The sequence below is a fragment of the Rousettus aegyptiacus genome, unplaced genomic scaffold (genome assembly GCF_014176215.1).
Source record: "Rousettus aegyptiacus isolate mRouAeg1 unplaced genomic scaffold, mRouAeg1.p scaffold_m13_p_17, whole genome shotgun sequence".
Classification (NCBI taxonomy): domain Eukaryota; kingdom Metazoa; phylum Chordata; class Mammalia; order Chiroptera; family Pteropodidae; genus Rousettus; species Rousettus aegyptiacus.
The window spans coordinates 42,545,768-42,571,456 of record NW_023416292.1 but is presented as its reverse complement, the minus strand read 5'-3'; the positions used below and the strand labels follow the sequence as shown (position 1 = coordinate 42,571,456).

At 33.8% G+C, this 25,689-nt stretch overlaps 1 protein-coding gene across 5 annotated transcripts in view; it reads left to right on the top strand.

The window, feature by feature from the left end:
* Positions 1–25,689, top strand: part of PTBP2 (polypyrimidine tract binding protein 2) — a 73,123-nt gene that overhangs the window by 8,230 nt on the left and 39,204 nt on the right. For all 5 annotated transcript variants that reach the window (XM_036235161.1, XM_036235159.1, XM_036235158.1 and 2 more), the window contains exon 3: positions 17,899–17,974. In XM_036235161.1, the coding sequence (XP_036091054.1) occupies positions 17,899–17,974 (76 nt within the window). The remainder of the gene's footprint in view (positions 1–17,898; positions 17,975–25,689) is intronic.

Below are 25,689 nucleotides of genomic sequence, written 5' to 3'. Positions count from 1 at the left end.
TTCCAGTTTATTATTTTTTTGATTTTTTTGTGTGTAATTTTGGGCGTATAGGTATACTTGAATTAAGTGCTATAATTTTATTTTGTCTGATACTTGAAAATTAAGTGTGATATGCATAAAAAGTTATCTTCAAACTAGGTCCTCAGTTAATGTTAACTAATTTATACTACATATAGAATACCCAAGTTTTATAGCTTTAGGACATGTTGAAATCTCATTTTTTAATACTCTTATAAAATTTGCTGTAGTTATTCAGATCTCATTGATTTTACTCCTTTTTGTTTATCTCAGTGACACTATAAAATGAGTGGAAATTTGATGGATTTCTTTAAAATTTTTTTTTACATCCTTTGTTATTTATAATTAACTTCAGGGTTTCATTTCTGTACTCTTAATCATTTTGCCAGTGTGAAATCCTTGCAAAATAATGAACCTATTGTTTGGGAAGACAAATGCATGAAATGATTGCAGAATAATGCAAGATGGTACTCAATATGGTAAAATGTTAACTTCTTGAATGCAAATTTTAAAAATAGTGAAGTTTGTACAGTTTCTTTTTTTTTTTTTAAGTAAGTTAACTGGACAGTTAAAAAAGGACCTATTAGTTAAAATAAGTTGTTAGCTTTTTCAAGTTGGATTTCATTAGTATTGTAAAAGCACTGGTTGTAAATTGCTGAATGCATAATTTGAGTTGTGATATGGATATTGAAGTCACCACCATTGGCGTTTTTATGTAATTACAATGAAATAATACTAAACCTAACTTTGTAATAGTTGACCCATAACTGGTTGTTTATAATAGGTATGTTATTAAGAACTGTTGGGTTTTTAGATTTAGATTTTTCTTAAAATGCTACATAATGCTTGTTATAGTATTTGTATTAGGATTTCAGATTGTTACCAAACTAAAGGGGGATTCATTTGTGCACATCAAAGCCAAATGAGGCATGAACAGGGGTTTGCAGAAAAGAAAGGTTTATTTAACGAAATGGTACCAGGCCTGGAGGCACAGGTGAGCTAACACTCAAAGGTATAGCTCCTTGATGGCCCCTAGGGGATATCATGGTAGCTAAGGGAGTTGGTATCCTGGGCTCTACTGATTGATTGGTGCTAGGGTGAGAGGCAGTTGATCATTACATCAGTTCCTCATCGTTTATGGTGTCGTTCTATCTAATTTAAAGAGGTTGTGACCAGTAGGGTCATTCCACCTACAGGAGTCTGAAGACGAAACTCAATTGATGTCAAGATATTGTCTTTAGTTTGACACAAACTCTGTTTTTGTGGTCGACAGACCTGAGGCTTTGTTCCTAAGTTTGATGCTGACCAGAATCTGATGTCCTAAGGGCTTAATGATTAAGGGAGTGGACATGCAGTATGGGCAAAGGTGGCAGGATAAGGAAAGAAAAGAAGCAAGTGAATTCAAGTCCAGTTTGAATCAAGGAGAAAGAGAAGGGAAAAGTCATTTTAAAGAAGTGAAGATTTGCATGATTATAGACATTTTTAGTGTCTCCTAAATGACAGTACTTTGTTAGAAACTGGTGATTCAAAACACTGAGACAATAGATGCTCCTTGAGGACACAGCCCTTATTTTATTGTTCCTATGATACCAATAGAACATGATAAATAGTACATACTCAGTAAACATTTAGTGACTCTTGAAGGGTCTGACTTCAATGTGTTTATAATCTCATGAGCTATTTATCAATAAAAAGATAAATACCACAGTGCTATATTTATTTTTATTTTATTACAAAACTTTTTTGCCAGAGATCTAAGAGAGCTATGTCTTCTAGAATGTCATCTAGTTGAAGAGATAATTACATGCAAACAAGTGCCATATAGCTACAGTAGGAGAGATTAGTTTTGGTTGGTAGGATCAGAATAGGTTTCATGAAAGTAGTTGGTTGTAATCTGTGCCTTGTAAATAGGTTGGGAGAGGAGGTGAGCGGCACAAGCATACATTGTTTTGTTGTGCTCCACTTTATTGCACCCTGTGGATGTTATGAAGATTACAGCTCACTATTGCGGTGGTCCAGAACCCGACCTGCAACGTCTTTGAGGTCTGCCTGTAGACAGTGAGAAAATGATGTGGTCAAAATTGTTTCTGTTGGCTAGCACAAATTCACAGCAGTTGAGCAGTGTGCTGAATATTTTGTCGTTGATGGGTGCGAGAAGAAAGATAGGGTGGCAGGTGTGTTGTAGAAGCCCCCAAGTGCAGGTTGTGGAATTCGTACTTCATGTGGGTAGGCACTATTCTGTATTCCTGTACGTTTCCATACATAAAAGTAGCTCATTTTCTTGCTATCTTTAGAATGTGGAAACTGAGCTCCGAAAAAGAAGAACTTTGGTATTATGTGGAGCACTATAAGCCTCTATAATTGTTAACTATTTTAATATCTTATATGGTTTGTATGTGTTGGTAAACTATAATAGCTTTCTTAATTTAGTTTTAGATGTACTGCTCTAGGGGCTAAGGTGATGAAGTAATATTTTTACTCCAAAAGTAATAAAGTATCACAAAGAGTCATGACAGGTATGTGTTTTTGAGCGGTGATTTTTTTTTTTTTAAATAACTACTGTGGTGAATTTTGAACATAGAAGGCAATAATATCATAAACCATTATTTGTTACTCATTCTCAACAGTCATTAACCAGTAACTCATTGCTAAAACTTATAATCTCCACACTCCAATTTTCTCCTGTATTTCAAGATAAATCCCAGATAAATTGTTTCATCCGTAAATGTTTCAGTGGGTCTCTTTAACAGATAAGGTCTCTGTCTCTGTGTATCTGTCTCTGAAGAAATAAAACCACAGTGCTGTTAGGACACCAAAACAACATCAATTACTGAATGTTATCAAGCGCAGTGTTAAAATTTTTAATTGAATCATAAAAGTCATAGTATTTTTACAAGGTTTTTTTTTTGTGTTTTTTTGTTTTGTTTTTTTTTTTTTTGTTTTTTGTTTTTTAAGTGGGCAGGATCAGGGTAGAAAAAGATCAACATGTTCATGCTAGATTGATATGCCTCTTACTTTCTTGTAATATACAAGTTCTTTCATCCCTGTCAGGGTTTTTTAATTCCATTTTATTTTTGAAGAAAACTGGCTGTTGGTTTTATAGAGTTGCCCCCACAGTCTGCATCTATTGATCGTATTCTGATATATTTTAATACGTTCTTCATGTAACTAACTCATTTGGTAGTTGGATCCTGAAGTCTTTCAGACTCTTTGTCTGTTTTGGTAATATTTTACAAGTGATGATACATTTTTCCATTAGAAGACATATGATGTCTGATTTTTTTTTTTTTTTGCATATCTGTGGTGTTATTCCCAAGAATATTTCCTGTAATAAGTTTTTCTTTGCCTTGTTTGTGCTTGTCATAGTCCCTTAGTAAATACCTGTTCCTTAGTATTCTTAAAAGATGTCTACAAAGAAGTGTTTCTTAAAGTGCACCTAATAGAAATACAATATTAAAATTTAACATAAATTGGAATTATTGATAGTGGACAAGAATGTATTTTCAATGGAGGTCTTGTCAATTTAAGAGCATGTGATTTAGAATTAACAGACTAGGGTCTGGCCCCTGTAACATCGAATAAGGTAACCTTTGAGTTTCAATTTCATAGTTTTTAAAATGGGCTTAGTAAGACATACCTCAGAAGTTTTATTGAAGGTTAGATAGAATAACCTATGAAAGATAGCACAGAATGGCACATAGGTGCTCAAAAGATGATAATGGTGGTTATTGTAGTTCTTTCATTTGTAAATATGATTTGGAGCACTTCAATGGAAATCAGTAAATAAATTTTTAAGAGAGCCTGGAGGCCAGGTTAAAAGTAGTTGGTCAGATGGCACTAAAGAGAAAATTAGTGAACTAAAAAATAAAAATTATTCAGCATTTACACAGAGCAAAAAAGAGATGAAAATAGGTTAAAAGAGATGGAGGAAAGGAAATTAAATTCTACAAATACCTACTTAGAGTTCCAGAAAGAGAAATTAAAGATTATAGAGAAGCAAAATTTGAAAAGCTAAAGACTGAACATTTTCTAAAATGGATGAACTACATGAATTCTTAGATTTAAGAGGCAAAAGAAAACCTAGATACATCTTAGTGAAAGAGCAGAACACTAAAAACACAGAGAAGATCTTTAAAGCAGCCAGAGAAAATCAGATGCCCTAAGGAGTATGAACTGGAAAGACAAAATGCTTTTTCAGCAACATGGGCATTCAAAAGATAGTAGAATAGTATCTTCAGAGCATTGAATGAAAGTAATAGTCCACCTGTTATCGCACAGTTGGTTAATTTATCCCTAAGAAGAGCAAAATAATGACTTTTTTTGTTTGTTTTAGAAATAATCCTTCCCACCCCCCCCCAAAAAAAAGGCAATTAAAAAAATTTATCAACAGACCTACCATAGGAATTTCTAGAGGTTATACTTTAGTAAGAAGGCCAATGCCTCCAGAAGAGATGTCTGAGGTAGAAGTAAGGTTAACCAAGAAATTGGTAAGCCTGTGGATGGATCTTAAATACTCAATGTATAAGAAAATAAATATAAGCAGTGATTGATAGGGAGTTTAAAAAATAGAACTAAAAATAATAAAATTATAGCAACATGTAAGAGTGGCAGGTAACTAGAGTTCTAGTATTGTTTTGAGCTGTGTTGTCAATTATGGTAGCCATTAGTCTATGTGGTTATTCAACACTTCACATGTGGCTAGTCTAAATTGGTCTGCTCTTAATTGTAAAGTACTAGCATATTCTTAAGACATAGTATTAAAAAGGTAATTTTTATATTTATACGTTTAGATGATAACAGGTTAAATAAAATATATTTGTAGTATCTTTTTAACTTTTTAAAATATGGTTACTGAAAAACAAGTGTTGCTCACGTTACATTTCTTTTGAACCTTGCCTTTCTGGAGGGTAGAAATTTCAAGTCTAAAGTGAATCAGATTTTTATATTTTAAAATAAAAGAATGAGCACAGTAAAAGTAGGGATAGGGTGTCTAACTTTTTAAATAATTAGGGATGGAGTGATTGAAATTAAAGATGTGTAATCCAAAAGAAGTCGGAAAAAAAAAATTAGAGTATGGCACAGTCAGTTCAATTTAATGGCTTTAGGAGCTATGGAGGATTCCTTTGAGCCTTTAAAAGTAAAATTTTTGGTAATAGGAAGTTGGACTTCATCTAACCCTAATTATCTCCCAGAGGCCCCATGTCTAGATAACATCACATTGGGGATTAGAGCTTCGGCATACGAATTTTAGGGGGACATAAACACCCTGCATATACCTCACCCCCACTTCTGTGGAATTATCTATACTTTTGATATATGTATTTATATTTTTTATCTTAATCATATGTGGTTTTGTTTTACTTGTTTAAATGATATATAGATATATATATATATGCTGTCATGCTGTGCATCTTCTATAATTTGCTCTTTTATGTTCAATGATTGTTTCTTAACCTATGTTTATATATAGTTCAGATTCATTCATTTTCATTGCCATATAGTATATGATTATATAAATATACCATTACCCTGTTGACAACTACAAGGTCATTTTTTCCTGTTACAAATTGCCATGAGCATTGTGCATATTTCGTTATGTCAAAGTTTGAGTTTCTCTCGAAGTAGAATTGCTGGATTGATTATAGGTTGTCTGTTTTCATGTTGAATGGATATTGGCATTGCTTCCCTAAGTGGCTTTGCCAATTTATACTCCTTTAGCAGTATATGAGAATTTCTGTTTCTCCATATCCTCTCTGATAAATGACACTGTTAAACTTTTTAATGGTTGTATGTGTGAATGGTATCTTGTTTTAATTTTAATTCCCTGAGTATTAATGTTATATTTTCTTAGTTAATTGACTATTCATGTTTCGTTTCTTTTCTTTTAAATGCCCGTTCATATCATCTATCCATTTTTCTTTTAAATGTAGTTTTTGTCTTTTTCTTATTGATTCCTAGGAGTTTTTATGTATTGTGGATATTAAAAATTTGTTAGTTATACATGCTACAGATAACTCCTTTCTTACTGTGGGTTTTTTACATTGAGGAATAGCAGTTGGACGTTTTAACATCACATTTATGTTTCAGTTTTAAAAAAAATATTTAGCTGAAAGGTTTATATTATTGTAGATTTTATTTTGAAAGTAAAAGTTTTGATTTTTACATTTAGAGCCTCAGTCTATTTGGAATTTAATTTTTGTGTAGTGTATGGTAAAGTTTTAATAATTTTTCCCTTATGCAACTTAGTTGAATAGTTAATTTTTTTTCCTACTGATCTGCAATGTCAGCTGTCAGGTTTCCATATGTGCATGGAACTGTTTCTGGGTTATCTGTTCTGTTTCATTGTTAGTCTATTTCTGTATGAATACCACAGTGTCTTAATTTAGTGTAGCATCACAGTAAGTCTTGGAATTTCACAACTTTGTTCTTCAGAATTGTCTTGGCATTTACCGCATACTGTATGTCTTTTAAGATCAGTTGGGTAATTTCCTTGAAGATTTTTTGGGTTTTGATTATAATTGCACTAAATTTTTAAGTTAATTGGGGAGCATTGTATTTGCTTTATCAATAAAATAATATGGCAGTGCTTCAGCTCAAAGGCAGAGAACTATATTTCTTTGAAGAATTTTCCCTTTTTTCCCTTGATATAGTCTCTAATTATAAAAGACAGGCTCAATGCAGAGAATTAAGTGCTTTATGCAGAAAGGAAAACAAATTAAATTACCAGGAATTTTACCAAAGCTAAGCAGCATTGTGTGTGCTTCCCATCATTTTTCCCCTTATTATATATGTAGGGTGTGGAAGAGGGATACTTCTTTGACAGAGAGTTTGATTTCTTCCAGAGTTACTGGTTTATTCAGTTATTCAGTACTTTTCTAGAAAATGATATTTTACTTTCAGATTTCTCAGAATACAGCATCTTTGAATTCTCTCCTTTTTTATTACTGATATTGAACATTTCTATTTTCTTTTTCTTTTTTTAGAGACCTTATTTTACTGGTGTTTTTAAAGAACCAAATGAAATCTTTTGTTTCATAATTCACTAATTTCTGTTTTTATCTTTCTTTTTCTGCCCACACAAGATTAATTTGGGGGGGGGGTGGCATTTAAAATTAGATCCTGGACTCATTTAATTTTTTGTTAAAAATGCATTTGAGATTAAGAAAGATCAGTTGATACCTTTGGAAGTAGGTTTTAACTTTTAGAGTTCTATTTTCTGAATTAGGTGTAACCGATACATAACATTGTATTAATTTCAGGTGTGTAACATGATTTGATATATGTTTACATATAAATACCAGGAAAAGTTTAGTTTACATCCATCACCACACATAGTTAGAACTTTTTTCCAGAACTTTTTAAGATTTACTCTTGACAACTTTCAAATGTACAGTACAGTATTATTAACTAATAGCCACCATGCTGTGCATTACATCCCCAAGACTCATTTATCTATAACACTTTTCCACTACCCATTTTGCCCATTCTGCCCTTCTCTCCACCCCCTGTCTCTGACCACCAGTCTGTTCTGTTTGTGTCAGTTTGTTTGTTCGTTTGTTTCCACATGTAAGTGACATGCAGTATTTCTATTTTGCTGTCTTTGACAGACTTTGCTTACCATAATGCCCTCAAGGCCCATCCATGCTGTCTCAATGGCAAGATTTCCTTTGGCTGAATAATATTTTATTGTGTATTTATCACCGGACCATTAACCAGGGTCTTGTCAATGTTGTGAGAAAGAATTCATGGACAGACAATGAAGGCAATGAAGTGACAGCTCAAGTTTATTGAAAGGGAAAGTGGACTCTTAAGACAGGAGAGCTGGCCAGCTCAAGAGGGAACTACCCAGCTTTACTTGCAGGGTGGGGACTTGATCTGCTGACTTAAAGGGGGTGGGGGTGTGTGGAATATTTATGATTCTGGGTTGTCTATTCAGAGAAAGGAGGTTACTTTTCTTGGAACTTGGGAGACACCTCTTTTCTTACCTTTTGTGGTCCTCATTGTCATGGCGTTAGGTACATGATGTGTACAGCATTAACTACACTGCTAATTTATGGTTATAACAGCTGAATCATCAGGGTAGGGTTAGGTTAAGAACAAATGGGGCTTGGTCTGTATGTGTATTCTTGCAGGGAAGAATGCTTGTCTTTCTAGGCCAAGATTTTGTGGGTTTTGAGCCCCTCTATAGGCCTATCAGGGCTCGTGGCAACCACATTGTGCCCTTGTGAGTTTCTCCCTTTCCTACTCATATCTGGCTATCTGCCCACTCTAATGTATGTACCACATTTTCTTTATCCATTCATCTATCAGAGGACACTTAGGTTGTATTTATTTCTTGGCTATTGTAGATAATGCTACAGTGAATATGGTGGTGCAGATATCTTTCTGAGATAGTGATTTTATTTTCTTCAAATAGATATCCCAAATTGAGATTGCAGGGTAATATAATTGTACTTATTTTTAATTTTTATTTTTTTGAGCAGCCACCATCCTGTTTTTCATAGCGGCTGCACCAATTTACATTCCCACCAACAGTGCACAAGCCTTCTCTTTTTTTTGCATCCTCATCAACACTTAGTTTCTTCTGTTTTTGATAATAGCTGTTCGTGTGACATGATCTCTTATTGTGGTTTGTTATCGGCATTTCTTTTGACGATTATGATGTGCTTTTTCTTATACCTGTTGGCCATCTATATGTCGTATTTGTAAAAATGTCTATTCACTTTCTCTGTCCATTTTATTTTAAAGCTGCATTGTTTATTTTTTTTTCCGAGTTGTGTGAGTTTTTTATATGTTTTTGGTTTTAATCTCCTATCAAATATATGATTTGCAAGTATTTTCTTCTGTTTCTTAGGTTGCCATCTTGTTGATGGTTTCCTTTACCATACAGAAGCTTTTTAGTTTGATATAGTTCTTATTGTTTATATTTGCTTTTGTTGCCTTTGCTTTTGAGGTCAGATCCAAAGAATCAGTGCCAAGAAGCTTAGCACCTGCTTTTTTTTTTATAGAAGTTTTATGGATTCATGGCTTAAATTTAAGTCTTTAATTCATTTTGAGTTGACTTTGGTATGTGGTGTAAAATAGTGGTCTAGTTTCATTCTTCTACACGTGTTTAGTTTTCCCAGCACCATTTTTTGAAGTTACTACCTTTCTCCATTGTATTTTCTTTCTTCCTCTGTTTTGTAAATTAATTGACCATATATGAATGGGTTTATTTTTGAATTCTATTCTGTTCCATGGATCTGTGTGTCTGTTTTTATGCCAGTGCCATACTGTTTGAGTTACTGTAGTTTTGTAATACAGTGTGAAATTAGGAAATGTGCTGCCTCCAGTTTTGTTCTCAAGATTACTTTGGCTCTTTGGAGTCCTTTGTGATCCCATACAAATTTTAGGATTGTTTGTTCTAGCTCTATGAAAAATGACACTGGAATTTTGATAGGGTTTACATTGACTATAGATTTCTTTGAGTAGTATGGCTGTTTTAACAATATTTGTGTCTTACAATTTTTTAATCTATATCTTTTTCATTTTTAAAACTTTATTATACAACTTTGAAAATAAATGAAAGTGTGTGAATAGTTTAATAATATAGTTAACTCTTAACACGGTTTGAACTGTGCAAGTTCACTTACACGTGAAGATTTTTCAGTAACTACTTGTACCGTTTTTGATCCATGGTTAGGAGTCTGCAGATGCAGAGGGCTGACTATATGCATCAACCTGCACCATTTTATATAGGGAAACTGAGCATCCACAAGTGATGGTCCTAGAACAAATCCCTAGATACCAAGTGACTTAACATTTTTGAGGAGTCAAAAGTTATATGTAGAATTTTGGCTGCACAAATGGGTCAGTTCCCCAACCTCTGATTATTCAAGGGCCACCTCTACACTTTTTTTTTCTTATGAATGGAGAATATTAAAGGAGCTTTCAGAGATCATATTCTCAAATACTTCAGTGTGTATTTTCATAAAAGATATAGTCTCTTGAAGATGACATTGATATCATTATCATACCTAATAAAATTTAAAATAATTTTTTAATGTCATCTAATCCCCAAACAGTAGTCAAAATTTTGTTGTTGCCTCAAAAATGTCTTTTACCTTTTTTTTTCCTTCTGAATCAGGAACCAAGGAAAGGCAACATGTTAATTTGGTTGATGTCTTTGAAGTCTCTTTATCTATAAATCAGTTTACATTTCCTCTTCCCTTTCTTGATTTTCTTTGTTAGAGAAATTGGGTCATCTAGTTTTTCAATATTCAGAAATTGTACTTACTTGATTTTGCTGATTATACCTCTAGGTTGTCTTCCAAATGTCCTTTATATCCTCTGTATTTCCTGTAAATTTGCAGTTAGATGAGGCTTGATCAGATTCAGGTTTAGTTTTTAGCAAGAATATTTTGTAGATGTTCTTTTTAAGCAAATATTAAAAAACAAATATATGTAAAATTTTGGAGGAATTGTATGAAATTTAAGGATAATTAATTTTGGACCACAGGGAACTTTTATATTTTCTATCTTTTTGGATTGACTTTTTAAAATTTATATTTGAAATTAATTAATATTGAATGTTACCAATACTGTTATATGTGTTTATATGTATCTTTTTATCCTTCTCTTACCCTTTTGTGGGTAAGAGAAGGTTTTGTTTTTTCATATATGATTTTTGTCATGTATACGACAGAAATACTATTCTCTGTGTTTGTTTTTTTATTTTATGAAAATATGTCCATATAATGTTTCCTGTAACTTCTGTTTTAATTTAATAATAATATTTTAAATAATTAGCCATGTTTTTGTATGTAGTTGTATAATACTCATTGCTGTGGAGTAGTCTTCTGTAAAAAATACCCTGAATTATCTTCATTTTGTTGGATAGCTGGGTCATTTAAAATTTTTGACTTCAAGAGCAGTGATATCTTGATTATTTTTGTACTTATTTTTGGTGCACGTATGCACGAGTTTTGGAGAGTATATATCTAAGAAGAGTATGTTAGATTTTACTAGGTAATACTAGATTATTGTCTAACATTTTGTTTTAATTTATGTTCTCACCGATGGTACACAAGAGTTTTTGCTTTTGAAATACTCATCAACACTTAGTTAAGTAAATTCTTAATTTTTGTCAATCTGGCGTGTAGTGTTTTAGTTCTGTTTCTTTAATTATTAATGAAGTGTTACATCTTTTTTCCTCTGTAACACATTTAGTGTTCTGTGAAATTCTATGAAATGTGTATTAATATCATTGCATAATAAAAATTTGAATTAAACTGATTTTATAGATTTTTATGTAATATAGTTAACAATTGTCTGTTGGTTGTGTTGCTAATATCACCTCTTAGTTGTAGTTTGCTTTGTCACTTCTTTATGCTCTCTTTTGATGAATAAAAGTTAATTTTAACTTGTAGGTTTTTAATATGGCCACAAATTCCCTTTGCCATCCTAGTTAAAATACTGTGTTCTCATTTTTTTACCTACCCATTTAAATTTTCCCCTTATTCTTCTGGTGTTTTTCACGTTAATTGTTGGAAATCAATGCCTAATAAAGGATTTTAAGTTCTCATCTATTGTTGGGATACAGTATTTTTCCCATAGAGATTTTGTGGCTACTTTGTAGTAGAGTTTATCGATACTTTCTTTTATGGTTAGGCTTCTTGTGTTTTAATTGAAAAGTTCTTACATACACAAGTCATACAGACATTTTTTAAAAAAACTGTTTAAAGCTTTACCTATTACATTTGTAAGACATGAGAGAATTAGTTTTTGTGTATTGTATTAGGTAGAGATTCAGTTTTATTTTTTTTTCTTAACAGATAACCAAATTCAATTAAAATTTGCAGTTCCATTTTTTTCCTTCCTTCCTTCCTTCCTTCCTTCCTTCCTTCCTTCCTTCCTTCCTTCCTTCCTTCCTTCCTTTCTTATCTATCTTTATCTATCATCCATCCATCCATCCATCCATCCATCCATCCATCCATCCATCTATCTATCTATCTATCTATCTATCTATCTATCTATCTATCTATCTATTTTAGGCAGAACATAGTGGCATAAATAGACTAGAAGTTTATTTCTTCTAAGCAAATTGTCCCGCTGGTGTAAGAAAATGGTATCAATCTGCTCCATGAGGTTTTTTACTGGGCCAAGATTCTTTTATCTTGTTGGTTCATTATTCTCTAAGCTTTTGTTTTTGTCTGTGTAGTTTGATGATGTATAACAGTGCTATCTTTATTTTTCCTTGATTATTCTCACGTAAAGTGTGTTTGTTTTGTTGTCTTGTTTACAAAAATGAACTTCTGGTTTTAATGATCCTTGTCAGTGTATCATTGTTATCTATATTCTGTATTTTTATTGGTTTCTGAGTAGTGCATTCACAACTTTGACTAGGTAGGTAGCACTTGGTTCACCTCTTCAGCTCCTTGGTAGCACCTCTGTGTTCAAAGAAACTGGAAGGAAATACTCACAGAAGTGAGTACTTTCCTTTCTGAGAACCTAGTTTTGCTCAGGATCTTGTTATTTGTATTCTTGCTGCATGTCTTTCTGTCATGGTTCCCTCTAGAAGAGAGAATCTTTGGGTAGCTAGCTCACAGTTGTGAATCCTGGCAGAGCCCAAGGGACTCTTATCAGCCTCAGCCTTCAGTTCTTGCTTGCCTTCCTGGTAGCTTCAGCAGCTCTTTCCCCTGGGAGTGATAGATGATAGTTGTATTGGACTAATGTGGTAAACAGAATTAAATATCCTGTTATTAAATATTTAATTCTGTTTACCACATTAGTGAGTACAAAAAAATAGGACATTTTTATCACTGGAATGTCAAATGCCAAGTGTCATTTAAATTGCATTTTTGTACTTAGCATTTTTTAAAGAAAAGTACTTATGTGATTGACATATAGATTGCATCTTTCTATATTAGCAGTTTCCTAATTGTTTTTGTGGGATACTAGTTTCTCATGAAGTGGTCATTGTTAGTACAATAACAATGTTATTACATTGTTATTACAAAGTTTCTGTGGTTAGATTTAACCAGGGAAATTAGTGCCCATCTTAGCGCTTAATTTCTTTTCTTAATTGAATCTAAGATCAATTGACATTTCTCTTACATGAATTAAATAGAATATACATACTTAGTGGAGATTGTGATTCCACGTTTAAGTGCCTATAATTTAATTTGTTTCAGCAACCACTATTTTAGAACAGCTGTTAATCACTATACCATTGAGTTGTCATTTGATTTTATACCTATTCCAGGGTGGGCAACTATGTCGAGGTATTTTAAATAAAATAATTCTATCAGTTGACACGGGAATGTTAACAATTATCAGTACTGCAGAATCAGTAATTCTAGGCATAATAGTGATAAGCTTGTTACTCAACAGAAAGGCAAACAAACAGTTGCTTTTTTATTTAAAAAAATGTGTACATTTGTAAAAACATTCAATATTTTTTGTGAAAATACCTTAGATTTGTAAATAATTTGGTATTTTTCTAACTCAGTTATGAATGTTGTTAACCCTGCTCTTAGCAGGTGTGAAATCATTGGGGGGCGGTGAGGAGAACTCAGATACAAAATTAACAAAAGAATTAGCAAAACTTTTCCATTCCTAAACATGGCTGCAGGAAGGAAGTGTCCTGCATGCTACTCATCAGAAGTACATGTTTTCTTTTATATTTCACTAGACCTTAGATTCCCCACCCCTCATCTTCAGAAATACTTATGAATACATTAGGGTGGAAGGATTTTGATTCACATTAAGCACATATCTAAAGAATGAACTGGTAATATATTTGAAAAGAGGTCAGATAGACTATTGAAATCTAGAGGAGTCAGTGTTTTTATTGTTTTTTTTTTTTTTTTTGAGAACTAAGGCAATTAGTGTTAATCAGCATTCATTCACTTAGTCAACAATTATGGGTGGATTCTATGCTTGGTTTACACTGGGAATATTATAGTGAACACTACCGATGTGAACCAGCCACTTTGCCTAGTAATCACAACCCGTGTATAACCATACCGCACTTTATTGAGCTTTGCAGATATTCTGTTTATTAAAAATTGAAGGTTTGTAGCACCCTGCGTTGCGTGAGTCTTGTTGCACTATTTCTCCAATGGCATTTGTTCACTTGTCTCTGTGCCAGATTTTGGTATTTCTCACAGTGTTTCAAACTTTTCAGTTATTGTACTTGTTATGGTGAGCTGTCATCAGTGATTTTTGATGTTACTATTGTAATTGTTTTGGGGAACTATGAACCGTGCCCATATAAGATGACAGCTTAATTGGTAAATGTGTTCTGCTGTACCAACTAGATATTCTCCATCTCTCTTCCTCTCCTCTGGCCTCCTTATTCCTTGAGACACTACAATATTGAAATTAGGCAGATTAATAGCATTACAGTGCCTCTAAGTGTTAAAGTAAAAAGAGGAGTCGATCGATGTGGCAGACTATTTAAGAAATTGCCACGGCTGACCCAGGCTTCAGCAGCCACCTGATCCATCAGCAGCCATTAACATTGAGGCAAGACCCTCCACCAGTGATAAGATTGACTTGCTGAAGGCTCTGATGATGGTTAGCATTCTTAGTAATAAAATATTTTAAAGTTAGGGTATGTACATTGTTTGTTTAAGACAATGCTATTGCACACTTAATAGACTACAATATAGTGTAAACATAACTTTTATGTGCCCTGGGAAACCAAAAAATTTTGTGTGACTTATGACCATAACTCTTGTATTATGGTGGTTTGGAACCAAACCTACAATGTCTCTGAGGGATGCCTTCATTATCATATTTAATCCCAAGGACTGTCATGTAAATTTTATACCTACATAATAAATGAGGAAATTAACACTTAGATAATAAGTACTTTACCAGTTCCATAGTTAGGTGGAAGCCGAACTATAGAGCCCTTTCTCAGGTTTCTTTATGTTACATTTCTCATAAAAACAAAACTAGGTTAATCCATCACACCAATAGACTACAAATGAAAAATCATGTAATTATATCACTAGATGGAGAAAAAGCATTTGATATGATTAAAAACTTACGAAACTAGGAATAGAAGGGAATTTCCTCAATTTGATAAAGATCATCTAGAAAAAAAACTACAACTGGAATCATACTTAATGTTGAGAAACTCAGTGCTTTTTCACTAAGGTCAGGTACGAAGGCAAAGATGTCCCCTCTCTCCACTAATTTTCAACATCCTCCTGGAAGTCCTCGCTAATGCATTAAGGGAAGAAAAGGAAATAGTGGGTGTGCAGATTGAGAAGGAAGGTATGAAACATTCACAGATGACATGAGAGACTGTAGAAAGTCTGACACAAGTGACACAAAATATGGAACTAAGAAGCAAGGTTTCAGGATACAAGGCTAATATACAAAGGTCTGTTGCTTTCATGTGTGCCAGCAACGGACAGTTCAATTTAAACTTAAAAACAATACTATTTACATTAAACCAAAAGTATTGAAAGCCTTAGGTATAAATGTAACAAAATAGTTACAAAATCCACATGAAGAAAACAACTCTGATGAATGAAACCAAAGAATCAAATAAAGAGATAGATAGTCCACATTCATGGATAGGAAGTAAACCATATGTAAAAATAGGCCAAAGGCACCAGGAACCTCGCCAAAAAAGATACACAAATGGTAAATAAACATAGTAAAGATGCTCCATATCATATGTTATCAAGGAAATGCAGATTAAACTGTGTGATACCACCACCCACCTATCAGAATAGCCAAAACCTGGAACAGTGGTCCCCATAAATACTGGTGAGTATGTGGAGCAGCAGGAACTCTCTCATACATTATTGTTGAGAATGCAAAATTGTATAGCACCTTCAGAAAACAGTTTTAGTTCTTAGAAAACTAAACAAACTTATGATACGATTCATCATTTGAAAACTTACGTACACACAAACCCTGCACACGGATATTTGTTAGCAGCTTTTTTCATAATTGGCAAAAACTTGGAAGGAATCAAGATGTCCTTTAGTAGGTAAATGGAAAAATACTATGGTACATCCAGGCAATGGAATATTTTTCAGCCTTAAAACAAAATGAACCATTAAGCCACAAAGGCATAGGGAACCTTAAATGCATATTACTAAATAAAAGAAGCCAATCTGAGTCAATATTGTATGATTCCAACTAAGCAGCATTCTGGAAAAGGCAGAACTACTGAGAATAAAAAGATTAATGGTTGTCAGGGGTTTGGGTAGGGGGGAATGTATAGGCAGAGCACAGAGGATTTTTAGGGCAGGGAAAAATTCTGTGTATTGTAGTGGTGGACTCATTGTACATTTGTCCAAACTATTGAATGTCCATGAAGAGTGAACCCTTAGGTAGACTGTGAGCTTTGGGTGATTATGAAGTGTGAGTGAAGGTTCATCTTCATAATAAATATACCAACTCTAGGGGTGGGTGTTGATTGTGGGAGAGGCTATGGTATGTGGGGGGGGGGGGTATGTGGTTTATGGGAAATCTGTTCCTTTCAATTTTATTGTAAACCTAGAACTGTTGTTTTTAATAAAAGAAAAAACTAGGAAACTGTTGTTGATAGTGGACCAACAGAGTATATATATTTCATTGGTTCTTAAACTTTAGCATGTATCAGAAGTACCTGAGGCTAAACTACAATCCGGATCCTACCCTTAGTTTTTTATTCAGTAGGTCTGGGTTAGATCTGAACATGGATTGTTAACTAACAAGGTCTAATGCTGGTCTAGGGACCATACTTAGAGAAATTCAGTGTCTAATTCTGTTCATCATGTCCGTGTAAAACAATGGCATGCTGAATCTTCCATACCTTGATGAGAAATTAGACATGATGCATATGTGGTATTAATGTGGCTTGGTACTGTGTTTTAATTTTTTTTACGTGTGTATTGCTCTGATCATTTGATAAGTAGAAAGCTTATAAAAAGGGAAATGATTTATGAATATTTGTTTACCATTTTGATATTTGGTATTATGTGTTTAAACACAAGTTAGCATAAAGTTTTTGGTTAATATGGATTGTTTTGGACTTTCCGAAATGCTTTGATAAATTATTTTCTCTACATTTTTTCCTTTTGATGGTTGGTCGCATTCAACTTCTTTGTACTTTTGGTTGTATGAATCAGCTCGTATCAATTTAGCTATTTTAAATATTAGTACTCATATATGTAAAAAAAAAAGCCTACTTAAAATAGGCAAAACACATTTAACTTTTTATGTTAACTACTTATTTTTGTATATATAAACATTTTTAAAATAGCTGAAACAACACTGGCTTGTTTGAACAGCTGCGCAATTCTGAGAACATGAATTTATAAAATTTTCTCTAAAGGATTTAAAGACATGATTCAGTCACTATATTGGCAGAAAAGAATTCTCATTACATAGATTTACCTTTGTTTTCAGCATTCTAGCCACTGAGTTGTCTACTTAATTTATTTTAATGATGACGATGAAGATGAGTTATCCAAGTTACCAGTACAAAGTTCTCATTTTCTGAAGACTTGAGTTATCTAGATGAATAAAGGGTTGGAAGAGTCACAGGATGTTTGTGAGAAAGTCCAGTTTGCTGTGGCATTAGGCCGTTCATAAAAATTGATGTAGTTCTCCAAAGCTTTTTGATTATGGAACCTAGTCATTTTTCCTGTTTATTGTCTTTTGTACTTGGGTGAAAGGAAGAAAGAAACTCTTGGCTTTGTGGAAAGGGAAGTGAGATTGGTACTAATGTTTTTATTTTAGGGATTACAATTTTTAACTATTCCCAATAGTATTATGCCTGACATTTTTGTTTTTCAGTGATTATTTGAAAAGTTATAGGTGACAGATTTTCAAATTAGTATTTTTAAATTAAAGATGTCTTATGTTAATTTGTTTTTGTTTTTATAGAGAGGGTCTGACGAACTACTCTCGGGTAGTGTTCTCAGTAGTCCAAACTCTAATATGAGCAGCATGGTGGTTACAGGTAAGTGTTAACCTTTTTAACAGTTTCATATTTGCTATTTTATGGGGCAGAATATTAAAACTAAAATTTATTGTTTTGCCAGAATAGCTTTTTTTTTTTTTTTTAATGCTTTCTGTTGAAACATTTTAGAGAAAAACCTTACTAGACTATATATGTGTCAAGTGAAAAAAACCTGTAGATGGTGACTTCCATGGGCAACTAACTAGGTCTGATTGCTTTTTTTTAAACCACAAAAATACAGCCTTTTCATGTTATAAGTCCCCTCACTCTCACCTTTTTTGTATTTCTGATTTTAGTTTTAGTGTTTGCATGTCATAAAACATTTCTAATTCTGTTTTCACAAACCTGAAAACCCAAACTGCAAATTAAAACCAAAAGATTCAACTTCATAGACTACATAGTTATCTTTATTGCATGCTTTCAACCCTTTTTCTTTGCTGTAACAATATATTAATTCTTTGAATTGATTTCCTTTACTTGCCTTATAACCCTATATTTTACATTTTTAACCTGCAAACCGAAGTTTTTTTTTTTTTTTTTTCCTAAAATCTTGCCTAAATTACTTGCTTGAGGAATTAAATGTGTTTGATAGCAAAAGGATTGTAAAAGACTGGAAGCGTATTGATTTCCTTCAGGTAGCTATTGCTTGTGTCTATAGGTAGACTCATGTTATTGCACACTGTGTTATTGCACTTTACAGATGTTGCCTTTTTTACTAACTGAAGGCAAGACCCTCCATCAGGAAAAAGATTATGACTCACCTTATTGTGATAACTTGTTTTATTGTGATACTCGCTTTATTGTGGTGGTCTGGGCCGAACCTACATTATCTTGAGGCATGCCTGTATGTATACTTGCACGCACACATACACAGCTCTGACAGTTAAGTAAAAATGAAAATGAAGTACGTACCTAATATAGTTATGTAAAGCTGAAATTGTCCTCCCAAATTAACTTTTTCTGTCCACATAGAATAACTTCAAATGTACATCTTCACCATGATAGACATAAAGTAATTTTCAATAAGTTTCAGATAATTGAAAGATTATACAGTATCTGATTGTAGTAGAATTTAATAGGAATTCAAAAGAGTAAGAAATCTAGGAAATTGCCAGATATTTAGAAATTGGAACTACCCAGTTCTGAACAACACTTGACTCAAAGAAGATGTAAAGGCATATTTCTGACTGAATAAAAGTGAAACCATATATCAAAATTTGTTGCGTGCAGCTCAGGAAGTGCATAAGGAGAAAATAGGTCTATACCTATATTAATTATCTGCCTATATTAAGAAATACCTATATTAGAAAATGAAAGGTCTAAAAGAGAAAGAAAACATAAATTACCAATTTTGGGAATGAAAATGGAGTTATTTCTATAGATATTACACAGTGTAATAAGAAATTAAGGCAATATTATAAACAACAGTAATGGTGAGAAATTCAACAAATTAGTTGATATAGACAAATTCCTTTATAAATCTAATTGACCAAAACTGACAATCTGTCATTCTATAATAGATACATATTAGCTCTATATCTATTATAAAAATTGAATTTTCAATAAAAATTATTTCCACAGAGATTATTCCAGGCATAGGTGGTTTCACTGTTGAAGTTTTTGAAACTTCAAATTAAGAAATAATTGCCATTTTCAGTATACTTTTTGAGAAAACAGAAGTGGTGATACTCCCTAACCCACTTTATGAAGCTACTGTAATTGACAATACCTAACATAAAAAATTAAGGTTTCAGACTAATATTTTTTATTAACATAAGTGTAGATATCCTTAACAAATGTTAACAAATCACATCCAAGAGTATATAAAATTATAATTTATGGTGAATAATGGAGGCTTACCCCAGGATTGTAATGGTTAACCTTCAAAAATGAACTCAATGTTATTTATCATGATGATAGAATACAGGGAAGAGAACAAACCCATTATGTCAGTAGACACTGAAAAAGCATTTGAGAAAAATACAGATGAAAATCAGAAAACTAGCAAGAGAAGGGAAAATTGCACAAGGTAGATAAGGGGCATCTACTAAGAGCCTAACAAATTCCATTTTTGATGGTGGAACACTGAATCTTTTCTTATTAGGAATGAAGTAAGGATGTCTGTTTTCATAATTTTTCTAGCATTTTGCTTATATTAAAGCAAGTAAAAAATAAGTATAAAGATTTGAAAGGAAGAAGTAAAACTGTCTTATTCACAGTCAACATGATTGTTAAAATTAAAAAATTTTCAATTACAGTTGACAGTATTACATTAGTTTCAGTTTGTGCAATGTAGTGTGGCTAGATGTTTATATTAAACTTACACAGTGGTTCCTCTGGTAAATCTTTCACCCACTTAACACCATATGTAGTAATTGCACTGTTATTGACTATATTCCTTAAGCTGTACTTAACATCCATGTGCCAATGTGTACTTCTTAATCCCTACACCTTTTTTACCCAGTCCCCAAACCCACCTCCCATCTGGCAACCATAAGTTTGTTCTCTGTATCTATGAGTTTGTTTCTCTTTTGTTTGTTCATTTATTTTGCCTTTTAGATTTAGGTTAGCATAATACCCTCCAGGTTCATTCATGTTGTCAGAAATGGCAAGATTTCATTCTTTTTTTGATGGCCAAGTAATATTCCATCATATATATGTACCACATCTTCTTTATCCATTTGTCTTTTGATTGGAGCATTCTAATCCATTTACATTTAAAGTAATTATTGATAGGTATGTAGTTATTGCCATTTCATTGTTTTCTGATTGTTTTTGTAGTTCTCTTATTTTTTTGCTGTGTTCTCTTGTATGTTGATGGTTTTCTGTAGTGTTGTGTAGATTCCTGTCTCTTTATTTCTTGTATCTCTTTTGTAGAGTTTTGGTTTGTGGTTACCATGTGCTTCATATATACAAAGCAGTCTATTTTAAATTGTCACCTAAGTTTGAACATATTCTAAAATCACTATCATTTTTACTTTGCCACCATGCATATGTTTTGTCATTAATTTTTACTTTGTGTGTGTATGTATCTTAATTTGCTGTTGTAATTACACATGATCTTTCTACTTTTGCCTTTTAACCTTTGTACTAGCTCTAGTGTTGGTTCACTGCCTTTATTATTTGTTTGCCTTTGAGAATTTTTTTCTTCGTGATATTTTTTTATTTATACATTTTGTTTTTCTGAAAAAAGTCCTTTTAACATTTCTGTAATACTAGTTTGGTGGTGATGAACTCCATCAGCTTTGACTTGGCTGGGAACAGTGAACATGAATTTTAAAATGAAATACTGAAAGGAATCTACAAAACTTTTGGTAGTACTAATGAACGAATTTAGAATAGTTGCAGGATACAAGTTTAGTATACAAAAGTAAAATCTTTCCTGATATTCTGAGCAAATTGTTGGAAAATGAAAAAATTTCAAATACACTACAAAAAGATAAGAAAGACAATATCCAGGAATAAATTTAACAGGAAATATGCAAGATATCCACGATAGCCACACCAACAACCATAAGACATGGCAAAAAGAAATTAAAGATCTAATTTAGTTAGGTCTAATTAAAGATAATGATAAAGCAAGCAGAGTCTGGGAGAATATATTAATATTTACATGTCAGTACACATATCTGACAAAGGATTATATCCAGAGTAGGTGAGAATGCTTCCATATCAGTAAATATGAACAACCTAATTTTTAAAAATGGACAAGAGAAGGTATATGAATGGCTAATAAGCAAATGAACAGATAGATTAGTCATCAGGAAAACACAAGTTAATAACCGTTAATGAAATACCACTTCACACCAACTAGAATTTAGGATTAAAACAGATGGCAGTGCCAAATGTTGATGAGGGTGTGGAGTTACTGGAACCATTCTCCATTGCTGGTAAGAGTGTAAAATAGTTGCAAAAACAGTTGGGTAGTTTTTTACAAAGTTAAGTATAAACCTACCATATAACCCAATACTTCTATGTTTAGGTTTTTATCCAGTGAAAACATATGTGCAGTACAAGATTTGTACAAATACATGTATAAAATCTTTATTTATAATGGTCCCAAACTTGAAAAAACGCAGATATCTTTTAACATTAAAATGTATCAATACAGGATTTTCAGTCTAGATGGTGCAGTAGGGAAACACGGTGCTTACCCCCCTTCATGAAACCTCAGAATTACAACTAAACTACAGAACAACCATCATTGAGAATCACCTGCAGTCTAGCTGAACAGAAGTCCTGCAACTAAGGACATACAGAAAGAATCCACATGGAGACTGGTTGGAGATGTGGACGCGTGAAACGGGCTTGTCCCACACCCATGTGTGGTGGTTTAAAATCACTATGGATACCTCAGCAGCAGAGCTCTCCCCTACTGAGGAGCAAGGGGTCTCAGCCCCACACTAAGCTCCTCTGACCAGTATTCTAGGGGTGGGGAGAGAGGTCCCCACAGCTTCTGCCTTGAAAACAAGAGACTGTGGCTGAGTGAGATGGAGGACTACTGGAGTTGCAAACGTTCATAAAGGACCTGTGTAAGGACTTATTTGCTGACAAACTCACTTGCTGAGCTCCAGCACTGGGGCAGTAGCTGGGAAGACAACAGAGACATACAGGGAAGAACTGAATTGTCTGACCACAGGGTGAGGGCTGGAGGGTCATTCTTCTCCCAGACAAAAGTGTTGGAAGGAACCATTGTTCCTTCACCGAGCCCTCCCCTCACCCAGTCTGCATGTGCAGGCGGGCGCCATAGCTGAATCTTCAGCATCCTAGCTGGCACTATTCCTTGGTGAATCCCTGAGACCCCACCCTACCTAAGCTATTTCCAGTGGCTTTTCCTTAAAAATGTCCTGTCTTGGCTCATGCTGTGGACTTTCCTAAAATTTCTCAAAAGGTTCACAAAATCCAAACAAGCAACACCTGGCCTTGGCGTGCCCTCAGTTCAAGGCTTGGCTTATTCCAGGTACCTTGAAGCCCAGCATGGGTGGCATCCATCTACACATCACTTTGTGGCTCATGCTTGGTGACCCTGAGTAGGGCATAGGTGGCGGCCGAACTTGGTGTGTGGCAAGACCCCTACCAGGAGACCCCAGAACCAGCTTCCCACTGGTGGCCAGCTTCAGACCATACCAGAGCACCACCCAACCACCTCTACAAATGACATACCCAAATGGCAGACTGGAGGGGGGGGGCGGGTACCAGAGCCCAGCTCTGTAGGGTCAGACCCTCTTCAACAGCATCTCCATTGTAGTCAACGCAAGCCCTCACAATAAATCAGCCTGAGGTCAGTCCCTCCTACTGATGTGCCAAGTTGAGCGGTCAAGGCTCAACTACAACAGGAGGGCACAAACAGCCCACACAAGGGACACATCTGGAACACTCAGCTCAGATGACCAGAGAGTGCTCCACATGGCCCCACAGAACACCTACTGCATAAGGCCACTCTGCTAAGACAGGGTGACATAGCAGCTTTACCTAATACGTAGAAACAAACACAGGGAGGCAGCCAAAATGAGACAAACATGTCCCAAATGAAACGTGTCCCAAAGCTTCAGAAAAAGAACTAAACAAAATGGTTATAAGGATGCTTCATGACCTCAGTGAGAACTTCAACAAAGAGATAGGAAATAAACATGGAGATAGAAAAAATAAGAAATAGTCAGAAATGAAGAATACAGTAACTGAAATAAACATTTTGGGGGAATCAATATTATATTAGAGGAAGCAGAGGATTGAATCAATTTGGGAAAGTAGCAGAAAACAATCAGAATAGCAACAACAAAAAAGAATCCAAAACAAATTAAGATAGTTTAAGAGGCCTCTGGGACAACATCAAGTGTACCAGCATTCACATTATAGGGGTACCAGAATAAGAATTTAAAACCTATTTAAAGAAATACAGAAAACTCCCCTACCCTCACAAAGGAAATACACATATAAGCCCAGGAAGCACTGAGAGTCCCAAATAAGGCAAACCCGTAGAGGACCACCACACTAAGACACGTCATAATTAAATTAACAAAGGTTAAAGACAAAAAGAGAATCTTAAAAGTAGGAAGAGAAAAGCAGTTAACCTACAAGGGAGTTCCCATAAGACCGTCCGCTGTTTTCTCAGCAGAAACTTTGCAGGTCAGAAGGGATTGGCACAAAATATTCAAAGTGATGAAAAGCAGGTACCTACAACCAAGATTAGTTTACCTAGCAAAGCTATTATTTGGAATCAAAGGACAGATAAAGAGCTTCCCAGACATCAGCTAAAGGAATTCATCAAACCAGTATTATAAGAAATGTTAGACTTCTTTAAGAAGAAAAAATGTGAATAATAAAATGGCAATAACTCATGTATATCAACTTTTTATATATTACTTTAAATGTTCCAAAGGCTGAATGGATAAGAAAATAAGATCCTTACATGTGCTATCTATAAGAGACTCACTTCAGATCAAGATACACACAGACTGAAAGTAAAGGAATGAAAAAGATATTTCATGAAAATATGGTACTTCGTGAAAAAAGCTACAGTGGCAATGCTTATACCAGACAAAATAAACTTTAAAACAAAGGTTATAACAAGAAAGAAAAGGAAGGAAGGAAAAGGAAGAAAAAGGAAAAGGGAAAGGTCCAGTAATTCCACTTTTGGGTATTTATTCAAAGAAATCTAAAACACTAAGAAAGACATGCAACCATTTGTTCATTGCATTATTTGCAATAGCCAAGATAAGGAAACAAGCTAAGTTTCCATCAAAAGATGATTGGATAAAGGTGTGTGTGTGTGTGTGTGTGTGCGCGCGCACGCGCATACAATGAAACAGTCATAAAAAAGAATGAAATCTTGCCATCTGCAACAATATGGATGGACATAGAGAGTGTCGTTCTGAGTGGAATAAGTCAGAGAAAGACAAATGCCATATAATTTCACTTATATGTGGAATCTAAAGAACAAAATAAATGAACAAACAATGGAAACAAACTCATAGATAACAGAAATCATTTGAAGGTTGCCAGATGGGAGGGGATTTGGGGGGATGGGTGGACAAAGGGAAGGGATTAAGAAGTACAAACAGCAGTTACAAAATACTCATGAGGGCATATAGTATAGCATAAGAAATATAGTCAATAATATTGTAATAAATATCTAATCACTGTATTGTACACCTGAAACTAATATATGTCAACTGTAATTAAAAATTAAGGCAAGTTATTAATAACAAAAAAACGCATCAATACATTGTGGTATAGTCTTACAGTAGGTTATTACTACTTAGTAATAACAAAAGAATGACAGTACATGCAACATAAATGAATATGAATAAACATTATACAGAGTAAAAGAAGCCAGACACAATAGAGTATATATTATATGGTTCCATTTCTATAAAGAGCAGATGATTAGTTTTTAGTATAGAAATCATTACAGTGTTTGCCCATGGGTGTTGGGAATTAACAGAAAGAAAGTACAAGGAGATTTTCTGGGGTGATGGACATGTTCTTTATCAATCAACAAAGTAGTAAAACAAATTTAAAATTTGTTTAAATATCTCTGGGAACCATCGTAAAATACTCAGAAGGAAATGACTAAAGGTGATTCCTCATAGGCAGTGTCTGGATATGGGATTTAATATACTAAGGAGCTTGGATTTTACCAGATTTACATTTTAGAAAGTATTTTGTTCCATTTGTATTTTGTAGGGGATGGAGGGGGTTACTAAAATGGATAG